This window comes from Chiloscyllium plagiosum, chromosome 34, assembly GCF_004010195.1.
Source record: "Chiloscyllium plagiosum isolate BGI_BamShark_2017 chromosome 34, ASM401019v2, whole genome shotgun sequence".
Lineage (NCBI taxonomy): Eukaryota > Metazoa > Chordata > Chondrichthyes > Orectolobiformes > Hemiscylliidae > Chiloscyllium > Chiloscyllium plagiosum.
In genome coordinates, this window is record NC_057743.1 from 28,277,637 (window position 1) to 28,302,380 (window position 24,744).

The following is a 24,744-nucleotide window of genomic DNA, read 5'->3' on the forward strand; positions in this document are numbered from 1 at the left end:
CCCTCACCTTAACCTCCTTCCACCTATCGCATTCCCAACGCCCTTCCCCCAAGTCCCTCCTCCCTACCTTTCACCTTAGCCTGCTTGGCACACCCTCCTCATTCCTGAAGAAGGGCTTATGCCCAAAACGTCGATTCTCCTGCTCCTTGGATGCTGCCTGACCTGTTGCGCTTTTCCACAACACATTTTTCAGCGGCATCTTTAAGCCAAAGCCCGATTCTGCCCCCTCTGATGTAAAGTATCTAATGTCGCTATTTGAGTAAGACATAGCCCAACGTGTATCCCTGAGCTAAAAACTAATCTAGCTATTATCATATTACTATATGTCGGAGCTTGCTGAGCACAAACTGAGTGTTCCGCAGCTTACTTTGCAACACTATTCTTCAAAAGGACTTTATTGGATGAATATCTAAAGACACCATGTAAAAGCAAGATTTGCTTTTTTACAAAGAGTCTTAGCAGTGCTGAGTTTGCTGGGGAAAATTACTTCTGATCCCTCAGTGATCTTAATATGTGTAGACATTTGTGGGGAGCAGGATCAGGCTCAGATCTGATGTAATCTGCTATCAAGTAGTCTGAGGGTCATCAAGGAAAGAATGCCAATGACATTGCCTCATGTCTCTTTTTCTTTGTGCATATGCCAGTAGCTTTATAAACCTGCCAACATTGAACATAGGCATATTACAGAATTCTGTCATGTCAAAAATGTGAAGCTTCAAACTGACAAGCTGTTTTGTTTTAATGAATCATTGATTCCAGGTGCAGCTGGATAGGGAATGGCAAGCGTCTGCTTTGCCCCTGTCTTTCCTCTGTGCCAAGTTCTCAGCATCGCTCTGGTCATCTGTGCGCTGCCAAGGTGCCATAGGATTGTTGGTGCTTGTAGAACACTAACAGTCTCAAAGTTAGCTCCTTCGAAAAAAGGCTGGCAAAAGTGAAGACTTTCAGAAAAGGATGCAAAATTACATAGGATAGTCTGGCATAAATCAAGATCAGTGAGGATAGTGCAGGAGTGTCAAATAGGTAAAAATAATGACTGCAGATGCTGGAAACCAGATTCTGGAGTAGAGTGGTGCTGGAAAAGCACAACAGTTCAGGCAGCATCCGAGGAGCAAGAAAATCGACGTTTTGGGCAAAAGCCCTTCATCAGGAGTACAGGCATAATGCCTGAAGGGTGGAGAGATAAATGAAAGGAGAGTTGGGGTGGGGAGAAAGTAGCATAGAGTACAATAGGTGAGTGGGGATGGGGATGAAGGTGATAGGTCAGGGAGGAGGGTGGGGAAGGTAGCAAAGAGTACAATGGGTTGATGGGGTGAGATGAAGGTGACAGGTCAGAGAGGAGGGTGGAATGGATAGGTGAGAAGGAAGTTAGACCAGAAGGACAGATCATGGGGACATGGGTGCTGAGCTGGAAGTTTGGAACTAGGGTGAAGTGGGGGGAAGGGGAAATGAGGAAACTGAAGTCCACATTGATGCCCTGGGGTTGACGTGTTCCGAGGCGGAAGATGAGGAGTTCTTCCTCCAGGTGTCGGGTGGTGAGGGAGCGGTGGTGAAGGAAGCCCAGGACCTCCATGTCCTCGGCAGAGTGGGAGGGGGAGTTGAAATGTTGGGCCATAGGGCAGTGTAATTGATTGGTGAGGGTATCCCAGAGATGTTCCCTAAAGTGCTCTGCTAGGAGGTGTCCAGTCTCCCCAATATAGAGAAGACTGCATCGGGAGCAACGGATACAATAAATAATATCGGTGGATGTGCAGGTAAAACTTTGATGGATGTGGAAGTTTCCTTTAAGGCCTTGGATGGAGGTGAGGGAGGAGGTGTGGGTGCAGGTTTTGCAGTTCTTGCGGTGGCAGGGGAAGGTACCAAGACGGGAGGGTGGGTTGTTGGGGGGGGGCGTGGACCTGACCAGGAAGTCACGGAGGGAACAGTCTTTGCGGAAGGCGGAAAGGGGTGCGGAAGGGAAATATATCCCTGGTCGTGGGGTCCATTTGGAGGTGGCGGAAATGTCGGTGGATGATTTGGTTTATGCGAAGTTTGTTAGGGTGGAAGGTGAGCACTGGTGGGTTCTGTCCTTGTTACAGTTGGAGGGGTAGGATCTGAGGGTGGAGGGGTGGGATGTGGACGAGATGCGTTGGAGGGCACCTTTAACCACGTGGGAAGGGAAATTGCGGTCTCTAAAAAGGAGGCCATCTGGTGTGTTCTGTGGTGGAACTGGTCCTCCTGGGAGCAGATACAGCGGAGGAATTGAGAATACAGGATGGCATTTTTGCAAGAGATAGGGTGGGAAGAGGTGTAATCCAGGTAGCTGGGAGTCCGTGGGTTTGTAAAAAATGTCGGTGTCAAGTAGGTCGTCATTAATGGAGGTGGAGAGGTCCAGGAAGGGGAGGGAGGTGTCAGAGATGGTCCAGGTAAATTTAAGGTCAGGGTGGAATGTGTTGGTGAAGTTGATGAATTGCTCAACCTCCTCGCGGGAGCACGAGGTGGCGCCAATGTAGTCATCAATGTAGCGGAGGAAGAGATGGGGAATGGTGCCGGTGTAATTACGGAAGATCGACTGTTCTACGTAGCATAGCTGGGGCCCATACGTGTGCCCATGGCTACCCCTTTGGTCTGGAGGAAGTGTTATGGGTGAGGACCAGTTCGACCAAACGAATGAGTGTGTCGGTGGAAGGATACTGATGGGAATGTTGGGAGAGGAAGAAATGGAGGGCTTGGAGGCCCTGGTCTTTGGTGTGCTTTTCCAGCACCACTCTACTCCAGGAGTGTCAAATGCCATGTTTGGCAAACATTGAGAAGAAAAGGCTGAGAATGTGGAAATATTCTCATTTCCATGTGACATCTCTCACTCTGTTCTTGACTATCTTCCTCAGTCAGTTCTCTCTCCATAGACTTTTTAAAACTCTTCTGTATTGATTTTCTTTCCAATCACTCAGTTGAATCTTAGAAACCCTAGAGTGGAAAAAAAAGATGCCATTTAGCCTGTAAAGTCAGCACGGACCTTCCAAAGAGCATCTCACACACAGACCTCTACCCTGTCCCCATACCCTGCATTTCCCATGGCTAATCTTCCAAACCTGATCATCCCTAAACACGAAGGACAATTTAGCATGGCCAATCCACCTAACCTGCACATCACTGGATTATAGGAAGAAACTGAATCACTCAGTAGAAACTCACAAAGACACAGGCAGAATATGCAAACTGCACACAGACAGACACCCAAAGCTGGAATCGAGCCTCGGTCCCTGGCACTATGATGCAGCAATGCTGACCAATGTGTCTCCCATTGGTACGTTGGCATTATAGTGGCAGATCCATACTCCAACTTGCACTATAGCAAATTAGAATCACATTGATCATACAAGTAAATGATGGGCCGAAAAGTAATATGTGTGAACTCCCACCTATTTGAAATTGAGGAAAATATATTGCTGTCAGCCGTAAAATGTGGTGTAGAATGTAACTGCATTGGTACACAAATATTAGATTGCAAACATGAATAAAAGAGGAAAAATCTATTTTTCTCAATCAAAAGTGCCCAATGCAACTGCTTTTTTATATGTTAGTGGCTTCCTCAATGTTCCCTTAAGTATATTCAGTGAGACAGAACACAAAACATTGTCTTCCATTCCTTCCTAAAATTCTCCTCCAGAGTCTCCCAAGTGCCCAGCCTCGAGTCCCTTTCTCTTTCTCATTCATGGCAATGTTATCCACTAATACACCAGGGACAGCCAATCCTACCTCTCTGACACTGCTCATTCTCCTTTTGTATGTACATGTCATCCAGTCTTGGATGAAAATTGCTTTCTCCAGTCATTGTGGTCACCAGAACAATCTTGCAAAGATGCATTTTCAGCTCCACTCCTGCACATGTCTAAAGCCTTAGTTCTTTGACAACTTGGAGCTCAACCTTTTATGCTGTATTTTATTTTATATGGATGGATTAACATGTTTGAATGTGTTCCTCTATATTCTATTTTAAATTAGTCATTAACAAATCAATTTTAAGGATATAGAGGGTTTATTAACATAGCACCATGGAGAAAGCTCTACTCCAAACCAATAGAAAGACTTGCATGTAGAGTATTGCTCCTTCAATGTCCCTTGACTGTTCTAATAGAATAATTTCATCTATTTTACTTGGGTTTTATATGTTGTCATTAATTCCTGATATATGATTCACACAACCCTAAAGTAACTTCACTTGGTCTGCTTAGGTGATTAGCTTTGAACCAAAGCTTTTTAAGCCTGGACTATCAAACCTGGACTACTCGAAACTCCTCCCACTCGAAAAACGCCATCCCTTAATCCCAATTCCTCTGCCTCCACAGCATCTGTATCCAGGATGACCAATTCTATCATAGAAAATCCCAGACGGCCTCCTTTTTCAAAGACCGTAATTTCCGCCAACCTCTGTGTACATCGCATCATCCTTCACCACTTCCACCACGTACAAACAGATCCCACCACTAGGGATATATTTTCCTCACCACCCATATCAGTGTTTCAGAGAGACCATTCATTCTGCAACTCTTGTCAGATCCACTTCCCTCATCAGCCCACACGCCACTACCGGCACCTTCATCTACCACCGCAAGAAGTGCAAAATGAACAGTCCTTTCACATCTGACAAAAATTTATCTGTCCTTCGACAAATGTCATCTACTTTTTCCATTGCACCCGATGTGGTCTCCTTTACATCGGGGAGGCAGGACGCCAACTTGCGGATAGTTTCAGAGAACATCTCTGGGACACCCACACCAACCAACCCCACTGCCCAGTGGCCGAACAATTCAACTTCCCCTCCCACTGCACCAAGGACATGCAGGTCCTGGGTCTCCTCCTTCACCAAACCCTAACCACCTGACGCTTGGAGGAAAAATGCCTAATGTTCTGCCTTGGGACTCTGCAACCAGATAGGATTAATGTGGATTTCACCAGTTTCCTCATTTCCCCTCCCCCACATTATCCCAGTCCCAGTGCCAAGCCTCCAACTCATCCTGACCTGTACACGTCTTTTTTTAGATGAGTGGTGCTGAACGAGCTCAGCAGTTCAGGCAGCATCCGAGGAGCAGCAAAATCGACGTTTCGGGCAAAAGCCCTTCATCAGGAATAAAGGCAGAGAGCCTGAAGCATGAAGAGATAAGCTAGAGGAGGGTGGGGAGAAAGTAGCATGGAGTACAATAGGTGAGTGGGGGAGGGGATGAAGGTGATAGGTCAGGGAGGAGGGTGGAGTGGATAGGTGGAAAAGAAGATAGGCAGGTAGGACAAGCTGCCTGAACTGCTGTGCTCTTCCAGCACCACTAATCCAAAATCTGGTTTTCAGAATCTGCAGTCATTGTTTTTACCGCAGTGTGTACTATGCATAAGATGCACTGCGGAAATTTACAAGCAAGATCCTTAAAATGTGCTTTCCAAACCCATGAATACTTTCATCTAGAAGGACAAGGGTAGCAAATAGATGGGCACACCAGCCCTTACAAATTTCTCTCCTAGCCACACACCATCCTGACACGGAAATATATCCCCGTTTCCTCAAAATCCTGGAATTCCCTCCTCAGAGCATTATGGGTCTGTATAAAGTATATCCCTGGTGGTGGGTCTTTTTGGAGGTGGCGGAAATGTCGGCGGATGATTTGGTTTATGCGAAGGTTGGTAGGGTGGAAGGGGAGCACCAGGGGCGTTCTGTCCTTGCTACAGTTGGAGGGGTGGGGTCTGAGGGCGGAGGTGCGGGGTCTGAGGGCGGAGGTGCGGGATGTGGACGAGATGCGTTGGTGGGCATCTTTAACCACGTGAGAAGGGAAATTGCGGTCTCTAAAGAAGGAGGCCATCTGGTGTATTCTGTGGTGGAACTGGTCCTCCTGGGAGCAGATCCGGCGGAGGCGTGGGGTCATGGTCGAGGGGGCGGTAGGAAGAGGTGTCCTCGAGTTGGCGTTTGGCTTCAGCGGTGTAGAGGTCAGTGCGCCAGACTACCACTGCGTCCCCTTTATCTGCTGGCTTGATGGTGAGGTTGGGATTGGAGCAGAGGGATTGGAGGGCTGCGTGTTGTGAGGGTGAGAGATTGGAGTGGGGGAGAGGGGTAAATAGGTTGATGCGGTTAATGACCTCTACACCGCTGAAGCCAAACGCCAACTTGAGGACACCTCTCCTACTGCCCACTCGACCATGACCCCACCCCCCATCACCAAACCATCATCTCCCAGACCATACAGAACCTCATCACCTCAGGAGATCTCCCACCCACAGCTTCCAACCTCATAGTCCGGGAACCCCGCACTGCCCGGTTCTACCTCCTACCTCCTTCCCAAGATCCACAAGCCTGACCACCCAGGCCGACCCATTGTCTCAGCGTGCTCCTGCCCCACTGAACTCATCTCTACCTACCTCGACACTGTCCTATCCGCCATAGTCCAGGAACTTCCCACATACATTCGAGACACCACCCACGCCTTCCACCTCCTCCAAGACTTCTGTTTCCATTTCCTCGGCCCCCAATGCCTCATCTTCACCATGGATATCCAATCCCTCTACACCTCCGTCCGCCATGACCAGGGCCTCCAAGCCCTCCGTTTTTTCCTCTCCTGATGTCCCCAACAGTACCCTTCCACCGACACTTCCTCCTTTGAATCCTCCCACTTCCTCCAGACCAAAGGGGTAGCCATGGGCACACGTATGGGTTCCAGGTATGCCTGTCTCTTTGTTGGTGACATAGAACAGTCGATCTTCCGTAATTACACCGGCACCACTCCCCACCTCTTCCTCCGCTACATTGATGACTGCATTGGCGCCACCTCATGCTCCCGCGAGGAGGTCGAGCAATTCATCAACTTCACCAACACATTCCACCCTGACCTTAAATTTACCTGGACCATCTCTGACACCTCCCTCCCCTTCCTGGACCTCTCCATCTCCATTAATGACGACCGACTTAACACTGACATTTTTTACAAACCCACGGACTCCCACAGCTACCTGGATTACACCTCTTCCCACCCTACCTCTTGCAAAAATTCCATCCCGTATTCCCAATTCCTCCGCCTCCCCCGTATCTGCTCCCAGGAGGACCAGTTCCACCACAGAACACACCAGATGGCCTCCTTCTTTAGAGACCGCAATTTCCCTTCCCACGTGGTTAAAGATGACCTCCAATGCATCTTGTCCACATCCTGCACCTCTGCCCTCAGACCCCACCCCTCCAACTGTAACAAGGACAGAACGCCCCTGGTGCTCACCTTCCACCTTACCAACCTTCGCATAAACCAAATCATCCGCCGACATTTCCGCCACCTCCAAAAAGACCCCACCACCAGGGATATATTTCCCTCCCCACCCCTTTCCGCCTTCCGCAAAGACCGTTCCCTCCGTGACTACCTAGTCAGGTCCACGCCCCCCTACAACCCACCCTCCCATCCTGGCACCATCCCGTGCCACCACAGGAACTGCAAAACCTGCGCCCACACCTCCTCCCTCACCTCCATCCAAGGCCTTCCACATCCAAAGTTTTACCTGCACATCCACTAATATCATTTATTGCATCCGTTGCTCCCAATGCGGTCTCCTCTACATTGGGGAGACTGTACGCATCCTAGCAGAGCGCTTTAGGGAACATCTCCAGGACACCCGCACCAATCAACCCCACCGTCCTGTGGTCCAACATTTCAACTCCCCCTCCCACTCTGCCTAGGACATGGAGGTCCTGGGCCTCGTTCACCGCCGCTCCCTCACCACTAGAACCCTGGAGGAAGAACGCCTCATCTTCTGCCTCGGAATACTTCAACCCAGGGCATCAATGTGGACTTCATTTCCCCACCTCACCCTAGTTCCAAACTTCCAGCTCAGCACCGTCCCCATGACTTGTCCTACCTGCCTATCTTCTTTTCCACCTATCCACTCCCTCCTCCTCCCTGACCTGTCACCTTCATCCCCTCCCCCACTCACCTATTGTACTCCATGCTACTTTCTCTCCACCCGCACCCTCCTCTAGCTTATCTCTTCATGCTTCAGGCTCTCTGCCTTTATTCCTGATGAAGGGCTTTTGCCCAAAACGTCGATTTTGCTGCTCCTCGGATGCTGCCTGAACTGCTGTGCTCGTCCAGCACCACTAATCCAAAATCTGGTTTCCAGCATCTGCAGTCATTGTTTTTACCCTGTACATCATCTTACCCACTTATCCACTCCACCCTCCTCTCCGACCTATCACTTTCCCACCCACCTTCATTTACCTATTGCATTCTCAGCTTCCTTCCCCTCAGCCCCACACCCTCCCATTTATCTCTCAGACTCCCTAGCCCACAAGCCTCTTTCCTGATGAAGGACTAATGCCCGAAACGTCTATTCTCCTGCTCCTTGAATGCTGCCTGACCTGCTGTGCTTTTCCAGCACCACATTCTCGACACGGAAAAACTTTTACTTCCCAACCTCATCTTCTACAAATCCTTATTTCTCTGAATGAAACTGCTACTTTAATGCAGGCTTGTCCTGCAAAATGTCTCACTCCTATGCTGCCGAACTTTGCCAGGCTTATCTTATGTAGGATTCTTTGTAGTGGCTGAGAGAGAAAGACTGAAATCAGCACAGAAGATGCTGGAGGGAAGAGGGGTGAAGAAACAGCTGATAGAGAATAAAACAAGCCCCAGAGCAGAACAAGAGAGGTCATCCCATTACTCTGGGTCACATTCTAACTGAGACCCTAGAGGTGACCGTCTGTTTAACCACTGAACATCTAATATTCACCATACACTTAAGAAAAGTTGGTACACAGAATAGTGTAGGACAACCACAATTCTGATTAATAAACTGGTCTTTTTTAAGTTTATGAATTAACAGAATTGGGTTCTTTGTGGAGAACATCTCCCTGCAAAAAGGCTATCCTGTTTCTTGTGGTGTTGCAACAGAAAATTAAGATTATTAAGATAAAGCTATTGTACCTCTACTGCAGGGAGGGTATAATTGCAGCACAAAAAGTTTATATAGGCTGTTTTCATTATAAATGCCAACAATGGAATTTGTAATAGGACAAAATTGACATCCAATTTTGGACATATTTGGACATATGCACTCAGGTGTACAATAGTCAAATAACATTATCAGTGTTGAGAAAGAGAATGTACTGCAAAGCTATATGTTCAATCAAGAAATTACCCATTTCTCTCACACTTAACAGAGCAAGCTTATTGACTAAATACAGCATGCAAGCTGTTTGGGCCTCAGTCTTTTGCTGAGCTAGGTCATTCCAGAAGATGGGGCAGGCGGAACATTACCATCACCCTCAGGGCACTGAGAGAGGGAAGACTTGCAATCACTTAAGGTATTTCCACAGACTAAGTGCCAGTGTGTTAATCTCAGATGAAGGCCCAATCTGATGCTCTACGTCAATAACAGTTTACCAATGGTAGTTTTCTGCAGTTGGTTACAAATAATGGCCTCAGCTATGAATTTGCATTCCAAGTAAGCAACCCGTAACTGACAGGAGAGAAACTACAGGTAAAAATAGACATGGTATGTTTGGCGGTAAGAAAATATAAACCTGTAATCTGTGCATTTAAGTACTGAACTAATTGCAACAGATATGGCCTTATTCCTTCCTATAAATTAGTGTTTGATTCAACCAGTTCACTTTTGATAAACCTTTTACATTAATAACTGAAATTAACAATTAACTCTGTCAAGGGCAACTGAGAGCATGTTTCATGCATCGCACCCAGTGACCTATTAGCCAGTGAAAATAGCCTCCAGATTGAAGCAAATACTCAGCTTCTGTGCAGACTAAGCCTTATAAACAAATGAAACAAAAAGGCTGGAGCTACGAGGGAAAGTTTTCTTAGCGTTGTGATGAACAGATTCTGTTATTTTACATAGCACTGCCACTGGTGTTATCACCAGCCTTACTCAAGTGTTCCATGCTCCATTTTTGTTACATAGTCTTTCAGGTCCTCTGAGGAGTTAATTATGTGTATGTTTGCTGCAACTTTTTTTAAAATCTTAAGAAATAAAAATCTGAACAGATGGGAAAGGATTAGGTGATTGACTCTGAGTGCCAGACAGCATGGAAGTGAGCTGTTTGCTAACACAAACAGATTTATCTCCCCTGTTCTTCTGGCACAATCAATGATTGCCACTGTGTTTGGCATTCTAACTTAAGTCAGTGAGTACCATGGTGATAGTGATGCTCAGGGACCAGAAATACATTGCCCCTGCTACCCACAGGGTATTACATACAGTCCCATGCTTCATTATCTCAACAAAGTCAGTTAATTTCAATTCCTCGCTTAATTCCTCTTCGCTACGGGAGAACAGAAGAAGGGCAGTGAGCATACACCAGACCATTCACATTAAATAAAATCAGAGAAATAAATCCATATCACTTCATAGTGAAGAAACAGGGGAGGGGCGACCTTTAATATTATGAAGTGGTTGATACAGTAGAAAGAAAGTGTATTCACGTGTAAGGGAGACCAAAACTAGGGCTCATTAATCTGTGACCATCTTATTTTAGACAATTTTGAAAGAATGATAAGAAATTGGCAAGTCTATCATATGAAAAGGTTGAGATGAGTAGGAAGATGTATTTAATGGAAAAAATCATGAGGGGGAAAGGCCACAAAGTTAATTGAAGAAGCTTCATTTCAAGAAACTTGCAAGTTTAAAAATCAGCTGAGGCATAGAGTACCTTCTGAGCAGCTGGATCTTATGAGCTAGAAAGGTCCTCGATACAATGTCCAGTTAATGTTAGGTTAACTCATCCCAACCCAGTGGGCAATAGTGAACTGCAATTAATTCCATTTCTTCTGGAGTAAGGAGTCGAAAAGTGCGGTGCTGGAAAAGCACAGCAGGTCAGGCAGCATCCAAGAAGCAGGAAAGTCGACGTTTCGGGCATGAGCCCTTCATCAGGAATATGGGACATGGTGAAGGGGGCTGAGAGATAAATAGGAGGGTGAGGGTGGGTGAGAAGGTAGCTGGGAAGGTGATAAGTGGGTGCAGATAATTGTGATAGCTCAGATGGGAGGATGGAGCGAATGGGTGGAAAGGGAGATGGACAGGTAAGACAGTTCAAGAGGGCAGTACCAAGTTGGATGGTTGGATCTGAGATGAGGTGGGGGAGGGGAGATGAGGAAACTGGTGAAATCAATGTTGATTCTGTGTGTTGGTAGGGTCCCAAGGCAGAAGGTGAGGTGTTATTCCTACAGGCATCGGGTGGCTAGGATTTGGTGGTGGAGGCAGCCCAAGACTTGCATGTCCTTGGCAGAGTGGAAGGGGGAGTTGAAATGGTCAGCCATAGGGAGGTGGGGTGGTTTAATGTGTGTGTCCCAGAGATGTTCTCTGAAATGTTCCACAAGTTGGCGTCCTGTCTCCCCAATGTAGAGGAGACCACATCAAGAGCAACAGACACAGTAAGTAAGGTGTTTGGATGTACAGGAAAATCTCTGTTGGATGTGGAAGGATCCCACATGGCCTTGGATGGAGGTGAGGGGCAAAGTACAGGCACAGGTTTTAACATTGCTTGCAGTGGCAAGGGAAGGTGCCAGGACCTGAGGGTGGGTTTGTGATTAGGAGGGAATGGTCTCTGCGGAACGTAGATAAGGGTGGGGAGAGAAATATATCTCTGGTGGTGGGGTCTGATTGTGGATCACTACCTAGCTACCTGTTCCCACCATCACTGGAAACTGCACACGTATCAGTGGTGAATGGTGAGTGGTGAAATACTCAAAACGAATGAGTGCATCCGAGAGAGACAGTGGGAAAAAGATAGATTAATGCCTGTCTACCATTCACAAAGTTCAAGTCTGGAATATGATTGTACACACACCATTCACCAAACTGTGTGCAGTCAACAACAATAAAAACATGCGATTATATACTGCCTATAACATAACTAAATACTTTCTGGTACTTAAGAGCATTATCAATAAAAAAACATTTTGGACTGAATCACACAAAGAAATATTAGGATAGGTGATCAAAAGCTTGATCAAAGAGATATGTTTTGAGAAACGTCTTACAGAGAGGTTTGGGGAAGGAATTCCAGTGTTTAGAATCAAGTCAGCTGAAAGAAAGGCTATCAATGTGGAACAATTCAAATCAGGGATGTACAAAATTCAAAGGGCGCTGAAATCTTAGAGCTGCAATGCTGATAACAATGGGCAAGGCAATAAGGCAGCTTAAATCCAAAGAGGAGATATAAAAATTCAGATATTGTCAATCTAGGAGACAGTAAATCAAAAAAGTTCAAAAGCATGCAAGACAAAGTAAACTGCTTAATAGACATTCCTACTCTCGATACATAGAACACAGAAAAATACAGTGCAGTACAGGCCCTTTGGCCCTCGATGTTGCGCCGATCCAAGCCCACCTAATCTACACTAGCCCACTATCCTCCATATGCCTATCCAATGCCCGTTTAAATGCCCATAAAGTGGGAGAGTCCTCCACCGATACTGGCAGGGCATTCCATGAACTCACGACTCGCTGAGTAAAGAATCTATCCCTAACATCTGTCCTATACCTACCACCCCTTAATTTAAAGCTATGCCTTCTGCAACTGACCAGTGTATATTATCTGCAGGATGTGCATCTATTGCAGCAGTACCTCGTGCTGCCATGCTTTCAGCCACTGGGAAGGCTAAGACCAGCAATATTATGGGAACACCATCCCCTTCTAGTCACATACCATCTGATTTGAGCATTTGCCATTCTTCCTTTGGCACAGTGGCTAGTACTGCTGCCTCACAGCACCAGGTACCCAGGTTCGATTCCAGCCTTGGGTGACTGTGCAAACTCCACACAGACATTCTCCCTGTGTCTGCCTGAGTTTCCTCCCACAGTCCAAAGATGTGCAGGTCAGGTGAATTGGCTATGCTAAATTGCCCATAGTGCTAGGTGCATTAGTCAGAGGGAAATGGGTCTGGGTGGGTTTTTCTTCAGAGTGTTGGTGTAGCCTTGTTGGGCCAGAGGGCCTGTTACCACACTGTAGGGAATCTAATCTAATCCTTCATTTGGTCAAAATCCTGTAGCTCCCCCTTTCTAACACCTTTGTGAAAGAACTATTAGCACAGACTGCAGTGGTTCACGATGGTCTGGAACTACCTTCTCAGAGAAATGTTGGTTATGCCAGCTACGTTCTCATCCCAAGAACAAGAATTAAAGGCTCTAAAATCTCAAACATCTGTTCCATTGTCACATTTCATTGTTCATTAATTTGTTGTACCATTATTGTTCCGAGTTCAGCTGTTACAGTCAACTATTGCAAAATGTTCAATAGAGGAAGCTTGGTAAACAAAATTAACTGAGTTAATGTAAAATGATGCACATACACCTATAATGGGACTCTTGGGTTATATTCCTTGGTGATAAGGTTAGGAGGTGAACTGATAATTGAGAGATTAAAAAGTAATTGACAGGATAGAAATTGAATGATTCTTCTTGAGTTTTAATTTGGAAATCTAGAAAAAGGAGAAACAACATCTTATCATTTGAACTAAACAAGTTAAACACAAATCCTGAGAAAACCTCTTCAAGGGGTTGTGGCAGTGCTGAATGCTGCCTCAAAGCACACTTAGTTCAGAATAAATTGAGAAGCTCAAAAAGCAAATAGGCACTTATTTGGAAAGTAAATTTCCCATTCCCTAGCTTTGTAGGATCCTCCATCCCCAAAATTCAACATTTCCCAAATCTGGCCTCTTACACATTCCCAATTCCTGTTGTTCCATTATTGGCAACCATGTTTGGGCCTTAAGCTCTGAAATTCTTTCCCTAAGCCTCACCACCCCTCACCCTCCCAACTCCTTAAAGTTATTCCTTAAAACCTGGCTCCTTGACTGAGCTATTGGTCAACTGTCAGACAAAATCTTGCAGAACATTCAGACTATTCTCAGATGAAACAACAGCACGTTTTTACTTTCTTTAAAAACTTTAAAAAAATCTTATATCAAGTGTTTTAGGTGATATTGCGATGGGGTGAGGTCTAAGATTGTGGCTAAAGAAATGTCATAAAAGGCTCAATGAACCATATGCTGAAGTGCTATTCCTGACAACAGGTTGTTAGTGGTAATTGTCAACATCCTAGTTAACTGTTTGTATTTTTGCAGGGTCCCAGTTCACTCCAGCAGTGGAGAAGGAATCTTCTGTTCCACCCAATCAGAGAACAGAAAATGGTTATGCGGTGTTTTGTAATATTGCATTTGCTTTGCCAGACAACTATCAACCTTTGGATGAATTAGAAAAGGTAAGATCTTCAAACTGATGAGCTTTTCCCACCTTCTAAATAAGATATGCAAAATACTGGAAACCTAGAATAAAAACAGTGTTGCAGACAGCCAGCAGGCCTGGAATTGTCTGTGAAAGGAAGAAGAGTTAAATATGACTTCATTAGAATTGGAAAGAACTCTAAAGAAAAGTCATATTCAACTCCAAATGACAACTCTGTTCCTCTCTTCATAAAAAGGGCCCCAGCACACAAACAAATAGACTGACCCTGACTCATTCCAAGAGGGGATGGAAACAGAATTGAGAGATGCTTCCATATTGTGGTCAGGTGCAGATAGAGTGGAGAGAGATTCACACTCATGTACACAAAAACATTTCCAAAATGATTACCTACTCCTGTATCTGCAGGGCTGGAGAGATATTTCAGCTGACTACCATTTGCAGTTATCTTCAGAAAACTCTTGGCCAGCAAAATAGATAGTGAGCTCCCTCCCTGTCAATTGTTAACCGCTAACTGGTTGAGACTTAACTGAACTTAAGAGGATTAGTATTTATTCAATTTTGTATTTTCTAAATTCCTTTCAAGATTCACTTTGCAGATTCCACCATAAAGCTAGACTGCTGACGTTTCCCAGCAGAGTCCCTAAGCACTCCATTACTGCAACAACTCACTCCTTTAACTCTTCCATTTTAAATGAAATGTCTCCATAGAGCAACCAACACTCAATGCAGGATTCCCAGAGGGCAGGCAGAGTTTTCTGCACCAATTAGATACTATATCAGAAAAACAGGTAATTTAATAATCACATGTTCCTGATTATTATTAAGATTAACAATTCAATGGTTTGGAAATTTCCTGATGGACTATTACAAGGAGTGCCTCAGTGGCTAATATATATTAAAAAAAATTAATGGACTTGCATTTATACAGCATCCTTCATGTCAAGCAATCCAGCCACTGTTGTAATGTAGGGAAATGCAGCAACTAATTTGTGCACAGCCACTCACCACAACAGTGATCATGATCAGCTGATCCATTTTATTCTCAATGTTGGTGAAGGATAAATATTGTCAGAACACATGGGAGAATTCCCATGATATTCATCAAAATCATACCATGGGACCTTTTATATTGCCTGAGAGGGAATTGATGTTTCATATCAAAGGTTGCAGCTCCAACAATGCAGTACTCCCTCAGTACTGCACTGAAAAAGTCAGTCCAGATTTGAGCTTATCCTTGGAGTGGGACTCCACAATCTTCATACTCAGAAGCTGTTGTACTGGAGCCCACCATCAAAGATATATTTCCCTCCCTACCCCTATCAGCATTCCAGAGAGACCATTCTCTGCAGGTCTATCAGGTCTATGCCCCCCACCAGCCCACACCTGGCACCTTTCTCTGCCACCATAAGAAGTGCAAAACCTGCACTCCCCACACCTCTGTCCAAGGCCCCAAGGGATCCTTCCACATCTAACAGAAAATTTACCTGTACTCCACCAATATCATCTACTGCATTTGTTGCACCCAGTGTGGTCTCCTCTAAATCAGAGACAGGACACCTTCTTGCAGATTGTTTCAAAGAACATCTCTGGGACACTTACACCCAACCCCACACCCTGTGGCTCAACTCCAACTCCCCCTCCCACTCCATCAAGGACATGCAGGTCCTGGGCCTCCTCCACTGCCAAACCATTACCACCTAACACCTGGAGGAAGTACACCTCATTCTGCCTTGGGACCCTGCTACCACACAGGATAAATGTGTATTTCAATAGCCTTCTCATTTCCCCTCCCCCACATTATCCCAGTCCCAACCCTGCAACTCAGCACTGCCTTCCAGACCTATCACCTTCTCCCTCACCTTCACCCACCTATTGCTTTCTCAGCTACCATCTCCACCCCACCCCCCAATCCATCTTTTATCTCAGCCCTGGCCTGCTCCTCAGATGCTGCCTGACCTGCTGTGCTTTCCCAGCAACACATTACTCTACTACTAACTAAATCAGAGGTGATAGCAGCCAGCCAGAAACAAGACTTCTCTTCTGACTCATGGAAGTAGTCAGTGTGTTAGTTTAGGTTGTAAAGTAGTGTGATATCACCAATGTGGGTTCAATCCCCACACCAGCTAGTGTACTGTGCACTAGTAAATAAAGTGTGACAAGAACCAGCCTTTGCAGTTATTTTAAAACAGAACATTATGTTTTGAAATCTCCATTTGAAAGTGCCATAATTGTTTTTAGTGTTGTCTCTTACACAAAGTTCAAGATGGTTTAGAGTTTCCCCAGTAGGAAACTGAAAAAAAAACATTGCCTTTTAGGTTGGTGTGCTCTCCTTCTCAACCTCACCCCTTACCTGAGGCATGGTAGCCCTCAGATTAAATCACCACTGCTATGATCAGTCAGCTTGACTAGTTGAATGGCTAGCACTGCTGCCTCAGTTCCAGGGATCCTGGTTTGCTTCTAGCCTTGGGTGACTCATGATTGCCTACTCTTGTGCAGGTTTCTGCTGGGTGTTCTAGTTTCCTCTTACAGAGGAAGACTGTGTAGGTTGGATGGATTAGCCACAGAAACTCTGGGGTTACATGGGTGAAATGCTCAGTCTTTTATCATCCACCCATTTTATTGAAAAGTCACTTTGGGATAACATGCACCCAATAAAAATGCTGAATGCCTTTTTAGAATTTTTCATTCAGGTAAAACACCATATTGCTGCTTCACCAAGACAGAATTTCTGCTGCCACAGTACTCTTCACAACTGGTGAAGTTTTGAGCACCCCAACCTCAAAGGGGATGTTTTTCTCCCTTTCCTACAAGGGAAACTATAAGCCATCTTGAACTGTTTGTGTAAGAGGCAACACTAAAAGCAATTATGGCATTTTCAAATGGGGATTTCAAAACTTAATGTTCCATTTTGAAATAACTAGAGGCTGGTTCCAGTCACTTTGTATTTACTAGTGCACAGTACACTGGCTGTAACTAGCCAGCTCAGTCAGTCTGACACTAAGATTCTAATCTCCTGGTTAATATTTTAACAGTACAAATTAAAGTTAACATTAACAACTGTATTCAAGAAACAGCAATTTACAGGTGAAAGGGGCAACAAAGCCAGATGCCAAACCCCACCATATAACCAGGTATCAGGGAAACAAGGATGAACCTCAAATCCCACCTTTCAAATCAAGGAGGAAACAGTAAGCAAAATCCCTTCTGGTACAGAATCCATTGTCATGAACAGTTCTGTTCAAAATGTAGAGTCCATTCCCAGGAGGAGTCCACTTCAAACTGCAGAATCAGTCACCAAAAACAGGATCCATAACCGAGGGCAGAGTCCACTTCTGAAGGCAGCAAATGCACACCCCACACATTCAATCTCCATAGAGGCCTGGCCCACTCACAGGAACATAGTACATTGTAAAAGGTACAGTTAATTCATAGGGGTTTAGTCTACTCCGAAGCTCCAGGACACAGCAAATGCTCACCTCCCAGCAAACACATGCATCTTTACAGAGGCCTAGTCCACCAACTAAGGGCCAGCTCATCTGGAAAGGTGCATTTTCTCAAGGGCTCAGCACAAACACCAAAAAAGTAAAAAAAAACCCTAGAGTACAAGGGCTAAGTCCAACCACAAAAACAGCATTATCCTTTTCCTAAAGGAAAGGAAAATAACAGGCTATAACTAGCCAGTGAAACAAAGTTTCCTAATGAGAACTGAGGTACACCTGAAATAATGTGACTGTGTCAATCAGGTAGTTTAGAAATCAGTCCAAAAAAAAGGAGTGAGTTAACAAACTAGCTATAATAATTCAACTTGTTCAGGAATCAGGTTTCCTCCAAAAACAAAAACCAACAGCAGTAACTAACTCACAGCCAGCAGAGTCAGTTCCCAAAACTGAAGAGATTCTAAACCTCTTGGTTTAGATTTTAAATATAAAAACAAAACAATTAACATGAACAGCTATATACAAAAAGACAACAAATTTACAGGGGAAAGGAGCAGCAAAGCCAGAGACCAGACCCACCATATAACCAGGTCACAGGGAAGTGAGGACAAACCACACATCCCTCTCCTGGAGATTTTTCTCAGCTGTGGTAAGGCCCAGGCTGCAGTGGTGGTGGTAACTACTCATGCAGCTAAACTAAAGGACATATGCACATGCAGATACCAAAAAGAACTCTGGAAATAGATGGGGGGGGGTTAAGAAAAATAAAACTCTCCTCCTCCAAAACACTATCAGGAACATACTGACTGTAGCACCATCCAGCAGAATCAGTCTCCCCTGAACTAAAGAGATTCTGAACCTCTTTATTTTTAAAAGCAGTACAAAACTACAACTGAACAGCCACATACAAGAAACAGCACCATATAACCAGTCTTAAGAGAAACAAGGACAAACTACCCATCCCTCTCCTGGTTATATATTTTATTAAACAAATTACAAACAAACAGTTTACAAAAAACTGTTACAGCTGTACATAAGAGACAGCAATGTTACAAGGGAGAGGAGCAGCAAAGCTAGGCCCCAAACCCTACCATTCAACCATTTTACAGGGAGAGGAGGACAAACCTCAAATCCCAGTTCCACATATTCTCCTGGTTATATATTTATATTTTATTAAACAAATTACAAACAATTTACAGAAAACATTTACAGCTGTACACAAGAGACAGCAATGTTACAAGGGAGAGGAGCAGCAAAGCTAGGCCCCAAACCCTACCGTTCAACCATTTTACAGGGAGAGGAGGACAAACCTCAAATCCCAGTTCCACATATTCTCCTGGTTATATTGGTCAGCCAAGGCTTTCCTGATTGGCCCAGGTTAACAACTCCAGTCAAGAACCTCATAGTCAATGAAGTCCATCTGGTTCCTATCACTACACATTTTACTTTTTTTGTCAATATTTTATCCACCTGCGGAGTTTTATGTTGTTGTACTCAACGCTAATACTTCAAAACTGGCATGAGGCACTTTTGGCGTACAGCTAATTTAGCTGTCTAATTAGACTTTGCAAGTCCTCTATTTCAGTTTTGGAAGCTGCTGCATCTTTTTGTGAGGCCCTACTTTGATTAAAAACAATGGGACTAATATTATCAAAATAAGATTGCTCATGCAAAGTGACATTTGATGTATTTTACCTGATTTCCAATCCAATGTACATAAGAGCCCCAAAAACCTGACTTGCAATTTTGAATTCTGTGCAAAGCTCATTCATGACAATATTTTCAAATTCACAGCTCTCACGCCACAAAAGATTATCTATGTGCAGTATAAAGAGGCCTGAAAGCTGCCCCCCATGGTGATAACAAAACATGGCAGGGTCTACTTTTTTTTCTCTCTTTGACTTTTTTTCCCTTTTTATTCCCTTTCCTCCCCACACTACTGCCTAACAGTGGTAGTGCTTATTTTCCCCCAGCACCCATGTTGTGTGTGTGCAGGTGTAGGACACAGTGAAGAACAACAAGTGCGTACATCTTTATTTATATTCCACCACCCAGAGGAAAGGAAACACCTAAGTGGCCAGTGACAAGCAGTGCCCTTCTTGACAAAGGGCAAAGCTGTGTGATCAGACAGTGAAAGGGAGGGCAGGGAATAAATCAAAGTAGGGTTGGAGGGGGAAATATAACTCTCCACTCTCTGCAGTGCCCACCTCTCCCTGCAGGGTCTACTTTTTAACTGCAATCAGCCCAATTTTGATAAGACGACTTTAATGAGAAGGACCAAACTCTAGAGGCCTCATTTAGGCCACAAATGTATTTATTTAATTTCTGGAGTGTCCCCACTGTGTCTGGTGCCTCTTGAGTAGATCTCCTTGCAGAAATTCAGCTTTACTATCAATAGATCTACATTCCAAACATTTGTTGCTAACAAAAACAAGAAAATTTTCAGAATTCCTTTTCCTGCTATTGGTTCACCTACTGTTATATCTTGGTCTCCCATTTTTTCTTCAAAGTCCCAAGCCACTGGCTTTGTTTTGAGAGAAAAAAAACTGCAGATGCTGGAATCCAAGGTAGATAAACAGGAGGCAGGAAGAACACAGCAAGCCAAGCAGCATCAGGAGGTGGAGAAGTCAACGTTTCCCATGTAACCCTTCTTCAGACTTGGGGTGGATGTAAGGGGAGCTGCAGGTAAAGGAGGTGGGGGGGACAGAGTGGTGAGGTAGGGATAGGTGAAGACAGGTAGAGGGAACAGCTAGTTGGTCAATGGGAGGAATGAATCCAGTTGGTGGCTGGAAGGAAGAGTCAGTCAGAGGAATGGAAGGGAGGGGGTGGGGCTGGGAAGGGAGTCAGGGCTTGGGAAGGGAGGTTATTTGGAATTGGAGAACTTAATGTTGAGTCACCAGGGTTGTAGACTGCCTAAGCAGAAGATGAGGTATTGTTCCTCCAATTTGGGGTATGATTCATTGTGGCAATGGAGGAGACCAAGGATGGTCATTGTCAGAAAGGGAGTGAGAAGGGGAATTAAAATGGACGGTGGCTGGGAGGTTAGGTCAGCCCCTGAGGGCCCAGCTGCAATGCTCAGTGAGTTGTTCCCTAAGTTTACGTTTGGTCTCCCCAATGTAGAGAAGACCACATTGGGAGCACCGGATACAATACATGAAACAGCTTCTCCAGTATACTGTTTAGTGGAATATTTAAATTGTTCCTGATATATGCCGCGAGTCTAATTTTATACCTGAATAATATGACCTTTCTAGCAATTTTTAAATGATCCAGGGAAATATATTTAATCTGCATCTCCTCCAACCTAGTTTACTGTATCCGGTGCTCCCAATGTGGTCTTCTCTACATCGGGGAGACCAAACGTAAACTAAGGGAACATTTTGCTGAGCATCTCAGCCAGGCCCTCGGGGCCAACCTGACCTCTTCCAGCCTCCTGCTTGTCTACTGGCCTTGTTTTAGCTTACAAGTCCCATCAGCAGACATCTTTTTTGTGTGTATTTGCCTGTAAGTTAGGGCATAGACTATCTGGCCCGTCTATGCACACCCAAATTCTGTACAGCTTTTTAATTCTGGATGTTGGACATCTTTTAACTTTTCTTCTAGTTATTTATGACCACTAAGATTTCTGGTCTTATGGCCTGTGCCCCTGGTGAGCAATTGTGGTTTGTGCTAAAATTCTTGTAATTCTTAAATTATGCACCTAGCTTGCTTTCCTGCTTTTTCATGGCCTGCTGCTCCTCAAGCCCCCCCCTTTCTTAGTGGAGAGAATCACTTTCTAGGGGCCTAGTTCACTCACAAACCCACTGTTTGAGCTTATACAGCGTGTTAGAGTCAGAGTCAGACAGCATGGAAACAGGCCCTTCGGTCCTATTTGCCCATGCAGATCAGGTTTCCCACAGTCAGGTGTGCAAGATAGAATTTCTTAAAAATAAAATATTTTCATCCCTCTGGTATGTTGCCATCAATTCTGCAAAAGGAAATTCTGTAACTCTATCATTTATAGAGCTCAATATTTTCCAAATACTTTATCCAGATCTATGTAAATTAGAAAACATCGTTCCAAACATTCTCTACAAATCTTCTCTCAAGGCATTTTTCATTTTGGAGTTCTTATCTTCCATCTTTGTACTATATGTTCCATCATTCCCCACAATGATCCAGTTTTCATATTTTCCGGTAGCTTTCCCTGCCCTACTTATAATAGTCACACTTCTCCATTGACAAGTCCCTTCTGATAAATAATTAATCTCATACCCAGGCATCCCTTCAGACCATATTAGATAATAACACGAGAAACTGAAGGTTTGGGGACTGCAGCATTTCCATTGAGAGTTTTTTCATCAAGAAAGATCTGCATATCTGGCAGGGGCACAACACTTATTGAGAACATACTAAAATAGAAACAGCCTGACTGGTTCATCAAGGCTGTCTCATTCCAACATGGACCATTTCTACACAACATTAGACTTACGTCTCCCATTGTCTAGATTAGAGTGGTGCTGGAAAAGCACAGCAGGTCAGGCAGCATCCGAGGAGCAGGAAAATCGACATTTCGGGCATAAGCCCTTCATCAGGAATAGAGGCAGGGTGCCTGCAGAGTGGAGAGATAAGTGAGGGGGGGGGGTCGTATTGGCCCACCCTGGCAAGGAATTTGTCAGGATAGGTAAGAGAAACCCTTAGGGTGGGTCTCCAGGAATTTAATCTCTGATCCTTTTAACAGCAAGCTGCAGGAGATTAGGGTGGCTAGTACGACAATACCAATGCCCTACCCACCTGAAATGTCTTCCACACAAAGTGGTTTATTCAGCTGTAATTCTTTTGAGGACATGCAGCAATTTAGAGGCTGATTACTCTCTGGGAAAGGGTTGATATCGAACCAGATGTTAGGCGTTCAGATGCCAACCTCCCATTGTCCCCACTCCAATCTTCCCTAGCCATCTAGCTCAAGAAAGCCTATCTTGTGAACCTGATAGATATGCATAGAGAAAGGTACATAAACTGTTGTGTACATTTCACAGAATCCCAAGATAGAAACAGAGAAGAGCCATTCACGGCTTCTTCTGCTTTTTCGATAATTCGCAAAAGCTTTCTGCCTGGTTTACCCGAAACAAAAATACACACAAGTCTTAAATGAGTGTGAAGAATTTATAGATTTAAGCCTCTTGTGGCAGGATGGTTGTGACTACTGTTTGGCAGAAGGCTGCAGGCTGTACAGAGGCATTTAAGAGCATAGGAGTCTGACAACCAGATATGAATAGCTGGGGAGTAACTATGGGTTTGTCCTGGTGTTTGACAATGAGGAAGGTAAATTCTATCACTGCAGATTCTCCCAATGGGAGAACGGGAGCCAATGATTTTGGCAGGAGTTAAGGATTGATGCAGAGTCTTGTGAAAGTAGAGTGAGGCCACAGAAAGTGGAATGGGTTTTTTTTTAATTATTCTCTCATGGGATGTGGGTGAACATTTATTGCCTAGTTGCCCTTGAGAAGGTGGTGGCGCACTGCCTTCATGCACCACTGCAGTCCACCTGCTGTAGGTTAACCCCTTAGGGAGGAAATTCCAGGATTATGATCCAGCAACAGTGAAGGATCAGCAATGTCTTTCCAAGTGAGGATAGTGAGTGGCTTGGAGGGGAACTTGTAGGTGGTGATGTTGTCACATATCTGCTGCCCTTGTCCTTCTAGATGGAAGTGGTCATGCTTTTGTGAGGTGGTATCTAAGGATCTTTGGTGAATTTCTGGAGTGATCTTGTAGATAGTATACTCTGCGGCTACTGAGTGTCAGAGAGAATGGATGCTTTTAGATGTGATGCCACTCAAAGTACTTTGTCCTGAGTAGAATGGAGCTTGTTGAGTGTTTTGTTGGAACTGCACCCATCCAGGAAAGTGAGGAGTATTCCATCACACTCCTAACTTCTCCTTGTAGATAGTGGACAGGTTTTGGGGAGTCAGGAGGTGAGTTACTTGTTGCAATATTCCTAGTCTCTGACCTGCTCTTGTAGCCATTATTTTTATGTGGTGAGTCCAGTTGAGTTTCTGGTCGGTGGTACCCAAAGATGTTGATAGTGGGGATTCAGTGATAGTAACGCCATTGAATGTCAACAGATGGTGGTTAGATTGTCTCTTTCTGGTGATGGTCATTAGCTGTGATGCAAATGTTATTTGCTACTTGTTAGTCAAAGACTGAATATTGTCCAGATCTTGTTGTAGTTGAACATGGGCTCCTTCTGTATCAGAGGATTGGCAAATGGTGCTGAGCATTGTGCAGTCAACAACGAATTTAATTTCTGATGTTATGATGGAGGGAAGATCATTGATGAAGCAGCTGAAGATGGTTGGGCCTAGGACACTACCCTGAGGAACTCCTGCAGAGATGCCCTGGGATTGAGATGACTGACCTCCAACACACAGCCATCTTCCTATGTGCCAGGAATGACTCCAACCAGCAGAGAGTTTGCCCCCTGATGTTCATTGATTTGAATGTGGCCTTGATATCAAGGGCTGTCACTCTCACCTCATCTCTGGAACTCAGTTCTTTTAAGCATATTTGAACTAAGGAAGTCAGGAATTGAGTGGTCTGGTGGAATTCAAACTGGGCATCACTGAGCAGGTTATTGCTGAGCAGGAGTTGCTCGATATCATTGTTAATAACACCTTCCACCAATTTACTGATGATCAAGAGTAGATTTATGGGGCAGTAACTGGCCAGGCTGAATTTGTCTTTTTTGTGTACAGGATATACCTTGGCTACTTTCCACATTCTGAACTACATGCTTCACATTGCACATTCTTCTGTTCTGAAGGAAGGTCATTAGATCTGAAATGTTAACTTTGCTTTCTCTCGACAGATGCTGCCAGACCTGCTGAGTGTTTCCAGTAGTTTCTGACTCTGTTTCTGATTTCCAGCATCTGCAGTTCTTGGGGTTATTTCTAAATTTTTCATGTCTGTTCAAGTAGATGCTGGTGTTGTAACTGCACTCAAACAACTTGTCTCAGGGAGCAGCAAGTTCTTGAGCATAAATCTTCAGTACGATTGCCAAATGTTGTCAAGGCCGACAGCCTTTATAGTGTCAAGTGCCTTCAACCATTTCTTGATATTGCCTGGAGTG

At 44.6% G+C, this 24,744-nt stretch overlaps 1 protein-coding gene across 1 annotated transcript in view; it reads left to right on the forward strand.

Annotated features, from left to right (window-relative positions):
* Positions 1 to 24,744, forward strand: part of LOC122540378 (MORN repeat-containing protein 1-like) — a 67,372-nt gene that overhangs the window by 2,864 nt on the left and 39,764 nt on the right. Inside the window, exon 2 of the mRNA XM_043676021.1 lies at positions 14,079 to 14,215. Coding sequence (XP_043531956.1) covers positions 14,079 to 14,215 — 137 coding nt within the window. The remainder of the gene's footprint in view (positions 1 to 14,078; positions 14,216 to 24,744) is intronic.